This window comes from Osmerus mordax, chromosome 3, assembly GCF_038355195.1.
Source record: "Osmerus mordax isolate fOsmMor3 chromosome 3, fOsmMor3.pri, whole genome shotgun sequence".
NCBI lineage: Eukaryota > Metazoa > Chordata > Actinopteri > Osmeriformes > Osmeridae > Osmerus > Osmerus mordax.
This window is the reverse complement of record NC_090052.1, coordinates 21836722-21852794: the sequence shown is the minus strand read 5'-3', so window position 1 is coordinate 21852794 and position 16073 is coordinate 21836722. Positions and strand designations below refer to the sequence as shown.

General features: G+C 49.0%; 3 protein-coding genes across 4 annotated transcripts; 2 read left to right on the top strand and 1 right to left on the bottom strand.

Annotated features, from left to right (window-relative positions):
- Positions 1–37: 37 nt before the first annotated feature.
- On the bottom strand, positions 38–8038 carry LOC136940661 (splicing factor U2AF 65 kDa subunit-like). Its single transcript, XM_067232898.1, has 11 exons — positions 7899–8038; positions 7182–7338; positions 6667–6770; positions 6222–6373; positions 6034–6150; positions 5646–5784; positions 5081–5175; positions 2442–2564; positions 2144–2230; positions 1488–1730; positions 38–1253 (listed from the first exon to the last, which is right to left on the bottom strand). The coding sequence occupies exons 1-11, from the start codon at positions 7945–7947 to the stop codon at positions 1122–1124; spliced, it is 1398 nt and encodes a 465-aa protein (XP_067088999.1). The 5' UTR covers positions 7948–8038; the 3' UTR covers positions 38–1121.
- Positions 8039–8804: 766 nt separating this feature from the next.
- Positions 8805–12564, top strand: LOC136940653 (dehydrogenase/reductase SDR family member 7C-B-like). Of its 2 annotated transcripts, none has more exons than XM_067232887.1 (8): positions 8805–8907; positions 9607–9681; positions 9885–10047; positions 10145–10257; positions 10657–10867; positions 11213–11305; positions 11618–11773; positions 11998–12564. In XM_067232887.1, the coding sequence occupies exons 2-8, from the start codon at positions 9661–9663 to the stop codon at positions 12207–12209; spliced, it is 969 nt and encodes a 322-aa protein (XP_067088988.1). In that variant the 5' UTR covers positions 8805–8907; positions 9607–9660; the 3' UTR covers positions 12210–12564. The 2 variants fall into 2 exon arrangements, with proteins under 2 accessions (XP_067088988.1, XP_067088986.1); XM_067232885.1 differs by having other exon boundaries at positions 8805–8914.
- A 218-nt stretch (positions 12565–12782) lies between these two features.
- LOC136941003 (protein NATD1-like) lies at positions 12783–13814 on the top strand. Its single transcript, XM_067233371.1, has 3 exons — positions 12783–12981; positions 13130–13248; positions 13371–13814. The coding sequence occupies exons 1-3, from the start codon at positions 12819–12821 to the stop codon at positions 13491–13493; spliced, it is 405 nt and encodes a 134-aa protein (XP_067089472.1). The 5' UTR covers positions 12783–12818; the 3' UTR covers positions 13494–13814.
- Positions 13815–16073: the final 2259 nt, after the last annotated feature.

Sequence of the window (16073 nt, the reverse complement as noted above, 5' to 3'; positions counted from 1 at the left end):
CAGGACCAGGGTCATACAAGGAAACAGTACACACGTGCAGAGTAGGCAGGCATTTATTCGCGATATGGCAGTCGAGGGGTTAAGGGATTGTACAAAATAAAAATGTTTTCAATTTTTGGACATCCAAAAACACGTTATAAAATACATCATAATCTCATCTAGCAATAATAACACATAGCATGTTTTCCATCGTAGCCTACTGTAATGGGTCCAGAATGAAGCGGCTCGCTACGGAGAATAAACTGATAGTGTTGAGAGTGTTTTAGTAGGCTACTCTCCAGTGGACTACAATTCTGCTATGACCAAAAAATAATTATAAAAATAAAATAATACACATGCTCTAATTAGAGCTCCTAACATCCGGATAATAAAATAACATCATACAGTGAAAAGTGCCGGATAGTTGTATCATGCCTGTAAGTTCAATTTAAAAAGCTTTCAAACCTATAAGGATCATGAAAATATTTGGTTCCTAAGAATACTAAAAGCACAATTAAGTAAATAAATAAGAATCTTCACACACAGAAGGTTAAAGCTTTTAAACGCTTTCAATAGATATACAGAAATTCTCGTTATTTTCAAATTGTTGCTATTTTCCTAACATTTTGTAGCGTAAATTCATCGTTTGATTTGAATGGACTCATTAACATAGGTGTGATTTCTGTCAGCTTTAAATAAAGGCCATTGCTTTTGCTGGTTTGATGTAAACTTGAACCAGCTCCTTGTCTTTTCACCTCTAATGTATAACACAAAAACACAAAGCATTTTGGGGCGAACCACTTGAACATTTCTAGGCATGTTGTATACAGTAATTTTCAATGGCATTTTGTGCAATACAGTCAAGCTTAGTTGTATGAAAAAGATGTATGTAAAAATCTAGAGTAGTTTTACCTTTGAACTGGTTAATAATATTGAACAACTATGTAGCATTACTTAATGTGGGAGAGAGGGGGAGGGAGAGGGGAGTAGGGTAATGGAATGAGAAAGAAAGAGAGAGTGGGGATGAAAACCTAACATATCTTAAAACATAAAATCAGGAAGAAGAGATTAGACCTCCCTCCCTTTCTCCCTCTCTCCCCCTCTCTCTCTCTCTCTCGTTTTGTCCTAGTGTCAGCGCAGCATCAGAACTCATGTCGATGGTACATGTCAGGGTCGTAGTATTTTGTGACCACCACTCTGTTGGCAAACTTCCTTCCTGTGAGGGCCTGCATGGCCTTCTGACAGTCAGCTGCAGACACGTACTCTACAAAGATCTGGAGAGAGACAGACAGGTACTGTATAGAGAGATAGACAGGTACTGTACAGAGTACTCTGAAAACATCTTTGGTTACTTAAGGAACTGTTTTTTTTAATATGCATGTGTGTGCGCACGTGTCTGTGAATGTGTGTATCTGTAGATGTGTGTGTATGGTCCACATCTGTGTGTCCACATCTGTGTGTGTGTGTGTGTCAGGGTGTCCCCATGTGTGTGCGTCTCCCCGTCTCACCTTGCCGCAGCCCGCCACGTCCACTCCCTCCAGGGGCCGGGGGATCTGGATGGAGCGCACGCCGCCGTACTTGCAGCACTCGTCCCGGACGTCCTCCAGGATCTCCTCGTAGTCCTCGTCCTCCACCAGCTCCTCGGGCATCACCATGTTGAGCAGGCACAGCACCTCCGTGGGCACGCCAGACGTCTGCAGACGCTGCAGCCCAGGCACCTGCAGCGTCACCGGGGCCTCGATGACTGCCGCCTGAGGGGTGGAGGGAGGCGTAAGGGGTGGAGGTGTAGAGTGGTGTGTAGGGGTGGAGGTGTAGAGTGGTGGAGGGGTATGTAGGGGTGGAGGTGTAGAGTGGTGGAGGGGTGTGTAGGGGTGGAGGTGGAGAGGGGTGTGTAGGGGTGGAGAGGGGTGTGTAGGGGTGGAGGTGGAGAGGGGTGTGTAGGGGTGGAGGTGTAGAGGGGTGTGTAGGGGTGGAGGTGTAGAGGGGTGGAGCTGAAGGTGAAGGGAGGCGTAAGGGGTGGAGGTGTAGGAAGGTGTAGAGGGGTGGAGATGTAACTATGTAGGTTTTAGGTTTGATTACTGGGAAACAGTCATGAGCAGGAGTGTGTAATCGAGTGAGTGTGTGTGTGTGTGTGTGTGTGTGTGGTCACAGAGGAGCGGCTCACAGGGTTGGAGTTCTTGGCTCCCACGCTGGCTCTCTGGACGATGAGCTTCTTATCTCCCAGCTGCATCCCATTTAGACCTGCTACTGCCTGACCACACCCACACCCACACACACACACACACACACACCCACACACACACCCACACACACACAGACCACGGGGCATGAAAGAGTCACTCACTGGCTTTCACTGGCCAACCGAAAGCCTGAGTCAATATTTCAACTGAATGAACCAATCACCGCTAGACGAGATTTCGAGCAGACCAATCGCATCGCGCGTACGTCAAGTCACACATTACCTGGTCAGTGGCGCTGACGTCGACGTATTCACAGAAGGCGTATCCCTTGGACAGCGACGTGGCACTGTCCTTCACCAGGTTGAAGGCTTTGAGAGGCCCAAAGGACGTCAGCAGCTCCTTCACCTGGAGGAGAGAGAAACAGGGGAGTAGAGGGGGGAGGAGAGAGGAACAGGGGAGGAGAGACAAACAGGGGAGTAGAGGGGGGAGGAGAGAGGAACAGGGGAGGAAAGAGAAACAGGGGAGGAGAGACAAACATGGGAGGAGAGGGGGGAGGAGAGGGCGGAGGAGAGGGGGGAGGAGAGAGAAACAGGGGAGGGGAGGGGGGAGGAGAGGGGGGAGGAGAGGGGGGAGGAGAGAGAAACGGGAGGGGAGGGGGGAGGAGAGAGAAACAGGGGAGGGGGAGGAGAGAGAAACAGGGGAGGGGAGGGGGGAGGAGAGAGAAACAGGGGAGGGGGAGGATAAACAGGGGAGGGGGGAGGGGAAGAGGAGGTGAGCAGGGATGCTGGAACACTCCACAGCCGATCCACTGAGTGAATTCTAAACCTCCATCTAGTCCTCATTAACACGGGGGGGGGGGGGGGGTGGGGGGGGGGGGGCATCACATCCTCTGTGAGGAGGATGGGGGGGGGGTCTAAGGCGAGAGGCCTTTTCAGAGCCTTACATGATAGGGTTGAGTACATATCTATTCTGTCAGTTCATATTGGGACCTGGGTGGTGGATCGGTGCGTGTGTGTGTTCACTGCAAGGCTTCTGGAGAGCAGCCAGGGTGAAACTGCTCAGAACAGCACTCAAGATGTGTGTCAGTCACTGTCTCTCTTGTCCAGTTTAACAGTTCAGATGCGTAAGAGAAAGTTTAGGCAGATATAAAGATATTGTTACTCCCTGTCCTCCGCATACGATGATGTTTAACTTTAAAAAGCTGGATAACAGCTGGATATGACTTATCAGCAGAGCTAAAAAATAGTTTATTTCCGTTAGTTAGTTCAAATATCCCTTAACATCGCCTCTTCAAGCTCTGAGCCACCCAGCTCCAGCTGAGGGTTTGGTGGTCAGATACCCAGGAGCCGCTAACGTGTGTGTGTGTGTGGAGGGGGGAGTCATCGCCCCCTGCAGGCTTGGAGGAATGTATCCGTGCGCGGGTCGGAAAGTCTTACTTGCCTGGTGTTAGGTGTTGGCATGGCAGCCGTAGATGAGTGCTACAGAACATGAACTAAGGATCTTACTGGCCCCTAGCTGGGGACAAAGTGAGGGAACAAAAAACGAAAGAGCTCAGTGAGTTTCAATTGGTTTATCAGTGACTGCAAGAGTCCAAATCATAATAAATAATAAGTATATTCATAATTGTAAGGCTAGAAAGAACACTGGAAACGAAACGGGGTTACATAAACGTTTTTTTTGAAGGATTTATTTTTTACTAAGGAGATTGAATGGAAAGTTAGAATCCATTTGATCAACTGGACAGACAATCACAATATTACAAACATATTCAACCATGCCTGCAATTCAATTCAACCTCTCTCCACCTCTTTCCTCCCCTCTCCACCTCTCTCCTCCTCTCTCCTCCTCTCTCCTCCTCTCTCCTCCTCTCTCCACCTCTCTCCTCCTCTTTCCACCTCTCTCCACCTCTTTCCACCTCTCTCCTCCTCTCTCCACCTCTCTCCTCCTCTCTCCACCTCTCTCCTCCTCTCTCCACCTCTCTCATCCTCTCTCCACCTCTCTCCTCCTCTCTCCACCTCTCTCCTCCTCTCTCCACCTCTCTCCTCCTCTCTCCACCTCTCTCCTCCTCTCTCCACCTCTCTCATCCTCTCTCCACCTCTCTCCTCCTCTCTCCACCTCTCTCCTCCTCTCTCCATCTCTCTCTGGAATGACTCTGCAGTGGTTTATGTCTTCAGTTAACATGGCAGTCGGGCGACTTGCATCGCCCATTTATAAACCCTGTACACGCCAGTGTGTGATGACAGCCTATTATGAACTGGACTTGGCTTACCTTTATCAAATCAGCATGGTTAACATGAGAAATGAGTAGATACAGCTAAACAGTTAGTTTCAGTTAATCCCACCATCTCCAACACCATCGCTAACCCTCCATATGAACAGCAATGCAACATCCCAACTTTGTGTTTTTAGAAGATTACAAACACACTCCTGATTTAAACAGATTTGTCATGTGAGCTCTGACAGCACATGCACACAGAAGATACCCTGCTTCCCAGGGCTGTGATACTGACCGCAGCCTCAAGGGGGCAGTCCAACCACATCATTATAGTTGCGTTCACTCTACTATACTGACCGCAGCCTCAAGGGGGCAGTCCAACCACATCATTACAGTTGCGTTCACTCTACTAGGAATGTCAACACTGTTATGAACAGATAGCAAGTGGGAGGAGTCAGCCCACTGTACCTCTTGTACCTGTCATGTATGCAAATACCTTTTCATGTGACCAGTACCTGGTCATGTGACTGAGTACTGTAATAGAACAGTACCTGGTCATGTGACTACGAGTCTGAGTACCTAGTCATGTGACTGAGTACATGGTCATGTGACTAAGAGTCTGAGTGCCTGGTCATGTGACTAAGTCTGAGTAGCTAGTCATGTGACTGAGTACCTGGTCATGTGACTGAGTACCTGGTCATGTGACTGAGAGTCTGAGTACCTGGTCATCATTGAGATAGTTAGGTAGGCCGCCGATGAACAGTTTGTGCGGGGAGTCAGGGACCACTGTGGACACCACACCTTCAAACACAAACAGACAAACCAGGAAACTGTTTAGACACCATCTGTGCACTGCAGACAGCTCCTAGGTCCAGTACACAGTGGGACAGTGTCAGGAGACAGTGAGACGGGTTGAGGAGACAGCGAGACAGTGTCAGGAGAAAGTGAGACGGGTTCAGGAGACAGTGAGACAGTGTCAGGAGAAAGTGAGACGGGTTCAGGAGACAGTGAGACAGTGTCAGGAGACAGTGAGACGGGTTCAGGAGACAGTGAGACGGGTTCAGGAGACAGTGAGACAGTGTCAGGAGACAGTGAGACGGGTCCAGTACACAGCAAGACAGTGAGACGGGTTCAGGAGACAGCGAGACAGTGAGACGGGTTCAGGAGACAGCGAGACAGTGAGACAGTGTCAGGAGACAGTGAGACGGGTTCAGGAGACAGCGAGACAGTGTCAGGAGACAGTGAGATGGGTCCAGGAGACAGGTACGTACCTGGCACATGGAAGGCTGGCTGTTCGGAGATCCCAGGCAGGGGTCTGTAGTCATGGGGACGCCGGATCTTCAGAGACTGACCCTGGAAGATGATGCCATCGAACGCCATGGCCTGGGTGGTCTCATCCACGGACCGGAACTGAACAACAAGGGGTTGAAGGAAGAGTCCAAATACACGTTGGTTTAAACCATTTCCTAACTTAAAAATTCAGGTCTGATCTTAGGCTGAGCCACTGATGGGAAATCATGATGTTAATCTGTGTGCCGTTTAAAAACCCAGTCCACAACTGTCAACTGGTTTGCTTTCAAATAATACTGGCACATATCTGTTTCATCGAGAGTTTCAGGTTAACCCTGACTAATGGGATTTAACAGGGTTCCTTCGTACCTCGAGGAAGGCAAAGTTCTTGTCCTGGTTGATCTGCACAGCCAGCACTGGGTTGCTGGGGGCTTGGGACAGGCCAGCCAGGCGCATCTGGGCGTTGAAGAACTCTGCCATGGACTCCTAGAGGGAAGACAGGCAGAGGAGAGTGGGTCACCTCATCACATGCAGGGGGGTCAGGGGTCAGGGCTCACCTCTGTCACTCCAAAGGGGATGTTTCCAACGTAGAGCCGGCGTGCCTGCCTGGTCATCTGGCTCCCCACGATGGGAACCTGTGTGGGGGTGACGGCCACGCCCGCAGTGGTGGAGGGGGCCAGCAGGGCGATGGTGGGGATCTGCCCTGCCGCTGGGGACGGCAGGAGGGATGCGTTTGATTTGTGTAGCGGGCTGCACTGTCTCTCTCTCGCTTACTCTGTCTCTCGATCGCTCTCTGTCTCCCCCCACACTCTCTTTTCTCTCCCCCTCTCTCATTCTCTGTCTTTTTCTTCCTCGCTTTATCCCCCTCTGTTCCACTCTCACTTTTTTTCCCCATTCCCCTTCTCTCCCTTTATCCTATCGCCTAACCATCCATCCATCCATCTAACAAAGTCAGTCCACCCAGCCCGCTAGCGCAGCCCAACAGACCGCAGGTCGAGCTACCTTGCATCGCTTTGTATTGCAGGGGTGTGATGTGTTCAAAGCCAGGAGGAGGGACATCCCAGTACTTGCAGGTCCGTTTCTTCTTGGTTCTCCTGGGAGAGTAGCTGAGAGGATGTCGGAGAGTTAGTCTGGCTCTGTGACTCACCGGACGTACTTGCATGTGTGTGTACGTTCATTCCTGAACTCTCTACGGTCAAGTGTTTGTACTTTGTCTTATTTATATAACTTGCGAATGACTCAGTATTATCATGTCAGTGTGTATTCTCATCTACGAGATCATCCGATACACTGTGCCGGTATTGTAGCATACTTGTGTGTATCCTAGAGGAGGAAGAGGAGGAGGAAGAGGAGAAGGGTTTGGAAGAGGAAGAGGTGGAAGAGGAGAAAGATGTGGAAGGAGACAAAAAAAGAGGAGGAGGAGGAGCTGGAGAAAGATGCGGGAGAAGAGGAGCAAGGAAAAACGAGGAGAAGGAGGAGGTGGAAAAGAAGGAGGTGTCTGCTGGGTGATGGTCTACCTGTGCTTCTTGTGGTCTCGTGAGGAGCTGCGCTCGCTGCTCCTCCTGTCTCTGCTCCGGCTGTTCTTCTCTCTGCTGCGGCTCCAGCTGCGACGCTTATCGCTGTGGCTCGGAGAACCACTACCACTCCTCTTCTTGTGCCTCTCCTTTTCCCTCTCTGACGAGGAGCAGGGGGGGGGGGGGTGCAGGGGGAAGGAGAATGAGAGAGGCAGGTGATCAGGTGAACATGGAAAGCCCTCCATGCTCGGTAACTCCAGTAGTTCCTTCTACGTAAAACCATCTAGTATTCCCTTGGTCTCTTATGCAGTGTTTGTGTGCAGTTGTTTTCAGTACAATGACGATCATCTCATCATTTAATATTTCATAGCTGTATATTGTGCTACGGAGTTCAGTTCAGAGGGCTGCTACTTAAGCATCTATCAACCCAAACCCATTGCAAACCCAACGCCACAAATTGATAAGAAATTGCCCTGACAGTTTGATAGACCCCTATAACTTATGATACTAGCTCCACCGTACAGCTACTGTACAGTCTAACTAGCTAATACAGCCAGATATTTAAATGTTGTTGTCACAATTGGGCAAGTTGGTTTATTCAAGCATGTTGTAACCAGATGTTTAAACAGCTATAGCTAGCTACAGTACAGTTACTACATTAGCATGACAGCTAGCCAGCTAGCACTGCCTCAGTATTGAGACATTGACAACAAGGCTCACCTTGTCGATTCTCGCTCAGCTGTTTTTCGAATTCCTCAAAATCCGACATATTTTGTCAGGTAACAACCAACTGTAGCGGTGACTGAAAGACGCGTGTTGTCACTCAGCCTGCACTAGCCACTTTACTAGGCTGCACAATCACAAACTGACAGTCTGACATGGATTATTCCAGTCTTCCAAGAGACCAGCACCGAATCTGTATTACCGTGCTCCGCCTCTTTCACAGACCGCGATGTAGACACTATCAGGAGGATGTCCGGTAACGGCGAGTGTATCCCGGTCGTTTGGAGATCAGCGAATCCGCTGCCAACATCCTTTAGCTGCTTCCCGTTTTTATTCAATGAGATCAGATAGTAAACTAGAGTGCACTGTAATACGTTTATTGTTAATATATAGTATATATAATATATAATATATTTACATGTAATATATTTTATAGGATTTTCATCCAACCAATGAAATAATTTAACAACAAATGCTCTTTAACAAATTTGCTAATCTACAGTGTGAAACCTGTACTCTTAGTCCTTCTCTCCTCTCCCTGTCTCTTTCTGGGTGTCTCTGTGCGTGTGTGTACGTGTGTTTGGTGTGTGTGTGTTTTTGGTGTGCACCATTTTGTCTCCTGGAGGTGGTGCTCTGCATGAACACTGACCTATACAGAGCTTTGGCAACTGACACCTGTCTCTCCCCCTTCCCCCCTCCCCCTCCTCCTCCCTTTCCCCTCCCCCCTCCCCAGGCTTTTAAAGTGTATGACCGAGGCTACCATGCTAAACATAACATGCGTACATCCTACAGTACATGGCAAACGACTGACTCAGCTGTGTGCTATTAAAAGAGATCCAATCCTGGGTGTTGACATGGGCATAGGAGAGGCCAGGGAGGAGGCTAGCCTCCAGGGTCTCTGTAGGAGGGAGCCAGGCTGGGACTTACTGTTTGGTCACTCCAGAGAGGAAGTTACCAGGGACACAAAGAGAAGAGCTCTCCCCAGGAAGCAGAGAGGAGACTGACAGTAAGAGGTGCTCAGTTGTTTAATAACAATCTCTGTGTGTGTGGTGTGGTGTGTGTGTGTGTGTGTATGTGTGTGTATGTGTGTGAAGAGGGTGTGTGCGTGTGAGGAGGGTGTGTGTGTGGTGCATGTGTGAGGAGAATGTGTGTGTGTGTGAGTGAGAGGGTGTGTGCGTGTGAGGAGGGTGTGTGTGTGGTGCATGTGTGAGGAGAATGTGTGTGTGTGTGTGTGAGTGAGAGGGTGTGTGCGTGTGAGGAGGGTGTGTGTGTGGTGCATGTGTGAGGAGAATGTGTGTGTGTGTGAGTGAGTGAGAGGGTGGGGGTGGGTGGGTGGGGACAGAGGGGACAGCTGTATTCCACTCCTCATGGTCTGAAAACGGCTACTGTTAGTTTGATGGCTTATGGCAAAGGCCTTGTGTTGAAGTACTGCAACCTATAGTAAGCCCTATTTATGTACCTCCCACCCATGGATCATATGTACATACAGCACATGTACACAGTACCAGTCTAATTGAATGGGAAAATGTGTCCAAACCTTTGACTGGTACTGTATATCAATATATCTGTATAACTTGAATTGAAGGTGTCATCCTAGACTGCTGTTCTTTAGATTCTCATTCAGTATATCCCATATTTCTTGTTGTTTTGTATAGTCTGAATGATTTCAAAGTTTTGTTATAAAATGTGACCGTTTTCTCTCCAGAGTGACAGAGTATCCAGACCTTAGATGATTTCTTGAAGACCCAACTGGATCATCATGGACCTGGATAGCTTAATGGTAAGAAACTGCGTAATTAGTTACTGCTTCCAATGTTTAGTATTGTCTGATTATAGAAATAGTCTTAAGTAACCATATTCATGATGTTTATGAAAGTGTGGTTTTGTGTGCACATTCATGTCTGTGTATATGTATGTTTGTGTGGTGTGTGTGCTCCTGTGCGTGCCTGCATTCATGTGTGTGTGTGTGTGTGTATGTTCCAGAACGTGGAGCTGAGCCTGACCATCATCCTGCTGGTGCCGCTGGTGGTGGTTGCCACCGCAGGTGTGTTCTACCTGTACTCTGTCGTGCTGCGGCTCGTCTCCAAGGTTACCGTACGCAACAAGGTGGTGGTCATCACAGACGCTCTGTCTGCTCTTGGGAGAGGTACAGTTGATACTGTTTTCGATGTCGTCGAAGCTTGCAGATCGCTCAAGTTCTCAGGGTTGCATCCTTACATTTTACTTCTGCATCTTGTGGGCAGAATGTGCCAAGATTTTCCACAAGGGCGGCGCCAGACTGATCCTGTGTGGGAAGAGCTGGGAGAGGCTGGACCTTCTGGCTGAGGAGCTGGCCAGTGCTTCCGACCCGAGTCTGGTCAGTACCACCAGCTAGGATCCAAAACTCAAGGTCACGGTTCATGTTTCCCCTTTAGGCCAAGAGGAAACATCCATGTGGTCCAAGCAGAGACAAGCACAGATACTGTAGGATATGTTAACATTTACATTTAGCAGACGCTCTTATCCAGAGCAACTTACAGTAAGTACGGGGACATTCCCCCCGAGGCAAGTAGGGTGAGGTGCCTTTCCCAAGGACACCACGTCATTTGCACGGCCGGGAATCAAACCGGCAACCTTCTGATTAATAGCCCGATTCCCTAACCACTCAGCCATCTGACCCCCTGACCAATAGAGATTGAGCAGTTGTCCAGTCTGGACCCTCGGGGGTTCCTTCACTCTCACCTCCCTTCTTCCCCCTCCCCCCCCCCACCCCCAGACCTTCCCCCCTAAGGTGGTGCAGCTGGACTTCGGAGATATGGAGTGCCTGCCGGAGGTGATCACGGAGGTGCTGGACTGCTACGGCTGTCTGGACGTGCTGATCCTCAACAACAGTCTGAAGGTGCGAGGCCCCGTCCAGAACCTGTCCCTGCAGATGGACAAGGCTGTCATGGACAACAACTACTTCGGACCTGTGACACTGGCCAAAGGTGACGCCTCTTTGAAAATACAAGTGCTAATATCGACAGGGAAAATATGGGTTGATTGTTTATTTGGCGTGATGATGCAAGCGTGGTAAGTAAGGTAAATATCTTATCACTGTCCCATTTTCTCTCCCTCTTGACTCGATTCTCTCTCGTCTATCTCCCCCTGCCCTCCCAAACCTATTTTTATATATATACTCCTGTCACTATTTGTCCTCTCTCTGTCCCCTGGCACCCTTGAACACACACACCTCTCTCTACATCCCCTGTCACTTTCCCTCTCTCTCCTCTGTCCTCTCTCTCCTGCCCTCCCCCCTTCTCTCCCCACCCCCACCTCCCTCCTCCCTGCAGGCCTGCTCCCCTCCATGATCTCCAGGAGGACAGGTCACCTGCTGCTGGTGAACAGCATCCAGGGCAAGCTGGCTATTCCCTTCAGGACCACCTGTGAGTCCCTGCTGGTCCACCTTCTGCACACCCACACAGGAAACACTCACCTGAACACCCTTCACCTGAACACCACTCACCTGAACACCACTCGCCTGAACACCACTCACCTGAACACCACTCACCTGAACACCACTCACCTGAACACCACTCACCTGAATCACAACCACATAACTGAAGACCACTTAACTGAACACCCTTCACCTGAACACCAGTCAACTAAACACCACTTACAGTAGCTGAACACCACTCAACAACCACTCACCTGAACACCCTTCACCCGAAGTCACATGCATGTGGTGTGTGCCCCAGACGCGGCCTCCAAGCATGCGGTGCAGGCCTTCTTTGACTGCCTGAGAGCCGAGGTCCAGGAGTACGGCATCCTGGTCAGTACTCTGAGCACCACCTTCATCAGCTCCCCTACACCACCCTCAGAGGAGGACAACCCCACACCCTCCGTCTGGTCAGGTGAGAGAGAGAGAGAGAGAGAGAGAGAGAGAGAGACAGAGAGAGAGAGAGAGAGAGAGAGAGAGAGAGAGAGAGAGAGAGAGAGAGGCTGAAGACATTGAGAGATTGAGCGTGAGAGACGGAGATAGAGGAAGAAGGGAGGGAGAGAGGGAGGGAGGGAGGATGAAAGGTGGAGAGACAAACACAGACAGAGAGGTGTGACAGGTGGTTCCCCCTCCCCCCAGTGTTCTCCAGGAAGGAGGTCTTCGGCGTGACGGCCGAGGAGGCGGCGGCCGAGCTGGTGAAGACGCTGAGCAGCAGGAAGCAGGAAGTGATCATGGCGCGCTCGCTGCCCAAGGCCGCCATCTACGCACGCTCCTTCTTCCCCAACGTGTTCTTCGCCGTGATGGCGGCCGGCGTGAGGAACGCTGCCGCCGTAGAGGAACTGGAGCAGTAGAGACTGAGGGAATGGAGAAGATGGAGGGAGAGGCGACCGGATGGAGAGACAGAGAGATGGAGGGAGAGGCGACCGGATGGAGAGACAGAGACATGGAGAGATGGAGGGAGAGGTGCTAGGGTGGAGAGACAGAGAGATGGAAAGATGGAGGGAGATGTGACAGGATGGATAGACAGAGAGATGGAGAGATGAAGAGATCCCCTAACCCTAATAAAAACAGGAAATATTGTTACTTTCATTCACTCATTAATGAAACACAGACGAAGCTTGGTTGAATGAGTTCAAATGATAAGTAGGACAGCATTGAAATGTTGTAACCACTCCACCAAAAAATAAACGATGTTTAGATGTATTATCCTGGCTTCTTTCATTTGTTCAAGGCATATGTAAAAGCAGTCTCTAAAGACACAAGGGTGACAAAGCAATTTCACGATGCCACAAGAGAAATATTTGGCACTATGGCCTTTTTTTATTTGAACTTCAAACGCCACTTTGTCAGATTTGCTTTACGTGAGCGCCTCCTGGTGGATACTTTATTGCAGCATGTAGAGACAGGCTCAAACGTGCGGTCGCTGTGCCCGTGCCGTGTTTTCTTGTGAGGAATGGAAAATGGCTTTACAATTAATGTTTTCCCGTGTCTGTGCAGTAAACAGCACGCGTTTTATGAAGTCACCTTTCTCAGCTTTCAGTATGACGAGAAGTGGTAGTGACTTGGCAGTGGAACATGACCGGAATAACCTGTGTTTTACCATTACCTTGGACGGCGCGGCGGGTGAGTGCCAAAGAGAGCCGACATTGTGCCCTTTACGCACGGGGGGAGATCTTAAATCGAGACCGGTGTCCATTCAAGGCCTACTTGGAAACATTTCCATGTCATGACGAATCCTTCCCTTAAGTCAAACGTTTTCCCCCCGATACAGAGCACCTGGACAGCGCGGTGCTGCGGTATAAATTCACCGGAGAGAAAGAGGTGGATCTCGTGTCAACCACAGTACCCGAGTCGTTCAGAGGCAAAGGAGTAGCTGCGACGCTGTCTAAGGTAAATAGAAGGGAGTAGCGGTCTGATGGGTGGCAAACACTGGGCTATAATTTAAAAACAAATCGTTGCAGAATTACATGATTCAGGAAAGTTCCATTCGTTCCTTCTTCTCTCTTATACAGGCTGCTTTAGACTTCCTGGTGAAGGAGAAGCTCAAGGCGCACGTGTCCTGTTGGTACATCAAGAAATACATCGAAGAGAACCCACACCTTGGTTACAAGACGCACATCACTGGTTACAGTTGAGACAGGGCGGTGTATGAGAGTGATGATGGAAAGGACATCAAATACTTGAATTATTTTACTTGTTCAGCCTACATCTTATACGTGTTGATAACTGTCATGGTGATTGTGCCTTAGAATCTGACATGAATGAATAATTTAATGGATGAATGTACTGAATGAATTATACACTTGGTGCCCTCCATCTTGAAGCTTGCACATATGCACAACATTTGTGTTGTGTGGGCTTATGTTATGTGTATGTGTGTTTAAGGAGTGAAACTAAATCACTATTATATACACAGCCACTGTCTGATGCTATTAGTTTGTACAAGTTTTATCTCACTGCAAATTATTTGTATGTAAATTAATAAAAAAAACTATATTAAGATAAGTTGTTCTCAGTCATTCTCAAGACTGCCAGGCTGCCAGGACAGACTTAATTTGAAGGCATTTTGTAATTTGTATTTATTTTTTTATTTTGTTTGCGTCGAACAGTAAAACAGATTATAGCATGCTGTATCCAGTGGCCAAGGTTCTGTATTAATCTCGCTTGGATATCCATGAAGGATGTAATAATCTGAGGGCGGGAAAGATATTCTGCCAAGCGTGACGCTGGGTTTAAGGGATCATGGTCTAATCAGCTTGGTATTGTCCTCATGGCCCCAGCGGTATGACACAGCACCCATCACCTCTGGTGGGCGGGGCTTAGAAACAGACAGTCCTACATTCAGACTTTTATTATTCTGCAGATACTCAATAAGGATCTTGGTTTATATGTGTCTGTTCTGAATGGTAATTTGTGTCTTTCCCCTGTGAACTAATAGTGTGATATGAATATCAGAGAGCTCTTGAGAGAGGCGGGAGTGGGGGGCGCCTGGTTTATGCAATCAGTGTCTCTTATTTCATGAGTTTAGGTTGAGATGAGGTGGCGCCTTAATCCTTCATGGGGATGAATTGATCAGAGGCCCTTGAGATGAGCTATATTCTCCACCACACACGTACCACCTGACCTCCTCGGACCTGGCATGGACGCTGGTGACCGAGTGTTCTGAAAGCCTCTGTTCAGGAGAGGGAAGTGGAGGGTGTCCTCTTACGTGAGCTTATCTTGGATGGGTTTGCGGCCAGGGTTAGGGTTAAGAAGACGGTACCTCACCCCAGCGTCTTCCCAGATCACTAGAACGCTGCTCACACGACTACAACCTGTGTGTTTTGTCAGGGAGATCTCCAAGCAATATCACTGCTGGCTTTAGACCAATCAGATGACAATAACATGTGTACAGTAAACCTAACATTAAACACCACTACTATGTCATGCATAACATAATACCTACTACAACTTTTAAAATATGAATAATTTTATTACATATAATATAAAACACTTCTACTATAACTAATACTCGATGTATGAAGTTCCACTACATAGATAAGCACAGGGTAGTTTGCAATCAGTCTGCTCCCATACCTGAGCAACAACTTAAGGTGCACTTGGTTTAAACCCCCAGAACACAGCCGCCCCCCCACATGAAAGCTCCTGCATGAAGCATCGGGTGTTGACACCAGGGATGTGACTCCTGCCTGCGCAGGAGTGGAAGAAGGTAAGGTTGGGAGAGGTCAGCATTCCTCCATCATTACCATACTCCTCCCCTTCCACCCTACATCCACCCTTTCCAGATGTTAATCCGGTAGACCGGTGATTTTTCCGGAACAAACAGGGCTTTATCCCTGCGAACAGACGGGTCGACATGGAGTCCCTGGCCTCGTACGAGGCATGGCTGTAATCCCACAGCGGGTATAACCCTCCAACTCATATTATACAGTGATAGCAGATGTGTGAGGAATCCAGGTCAGCCTGAGAGGGGGGGGGGGGGGGGGGGGGGGGTTAGTGGGCAAGCCTGGCAGCAGGTATCGTAGGGGATAAAGGACCATGTTCACTCTGGCTCATGTGACAACTCTGCCATCCCTGGGAACTGGGCTCTGTTTCAGACGGGGAACGGTTTGTGGGGTGTGGGGACGATTAGGGTGTGGTCAGGGATAGGGTGTCGTGAGGGTGGGGTAGGCTGTGGTCAGAGATGGGGTGTGGTGAGGGTATGGTGTGGTCAGAGCTAGGGTATGGTGGTCTTAGATTGTGGTGATGGGATGGTGTGATCAGGGCTAGGATGGGACCATTTACATTACATTTACATTACATTTACATTTAGTCATTTAGCAGACTTACAGTAAGTACAGGGACTTTCCCCCCGAGGCAAGTAGGGTGAAGTGCCTTGCCCAAGGACACAACGTCATTTGGCCCAGGAATCGAACTGGCAACCTTATGATTACTGGCCCGATTCCCTCACCGCTCAGCAACCTGACTCCTTATATAGGCCAAATGTAATTCTGACCTCACCCTACCTCTGAACCAAGGGCCTAGGTTTGGGTGGGGACATTTGAATGGTCTCTTGGCAGGAGTTTAGGTGATGGGAACTGATGTAAAGATAATTGTTATATTGGCTGACCCCCCATGAAAGAGATTGGCCCCAGGATACCGTGAAAACAGTCAAAATAATCTGAAAACACACACACCTCCTCTGGAGATGATCTTCTCTGGTATTTATTTACTCC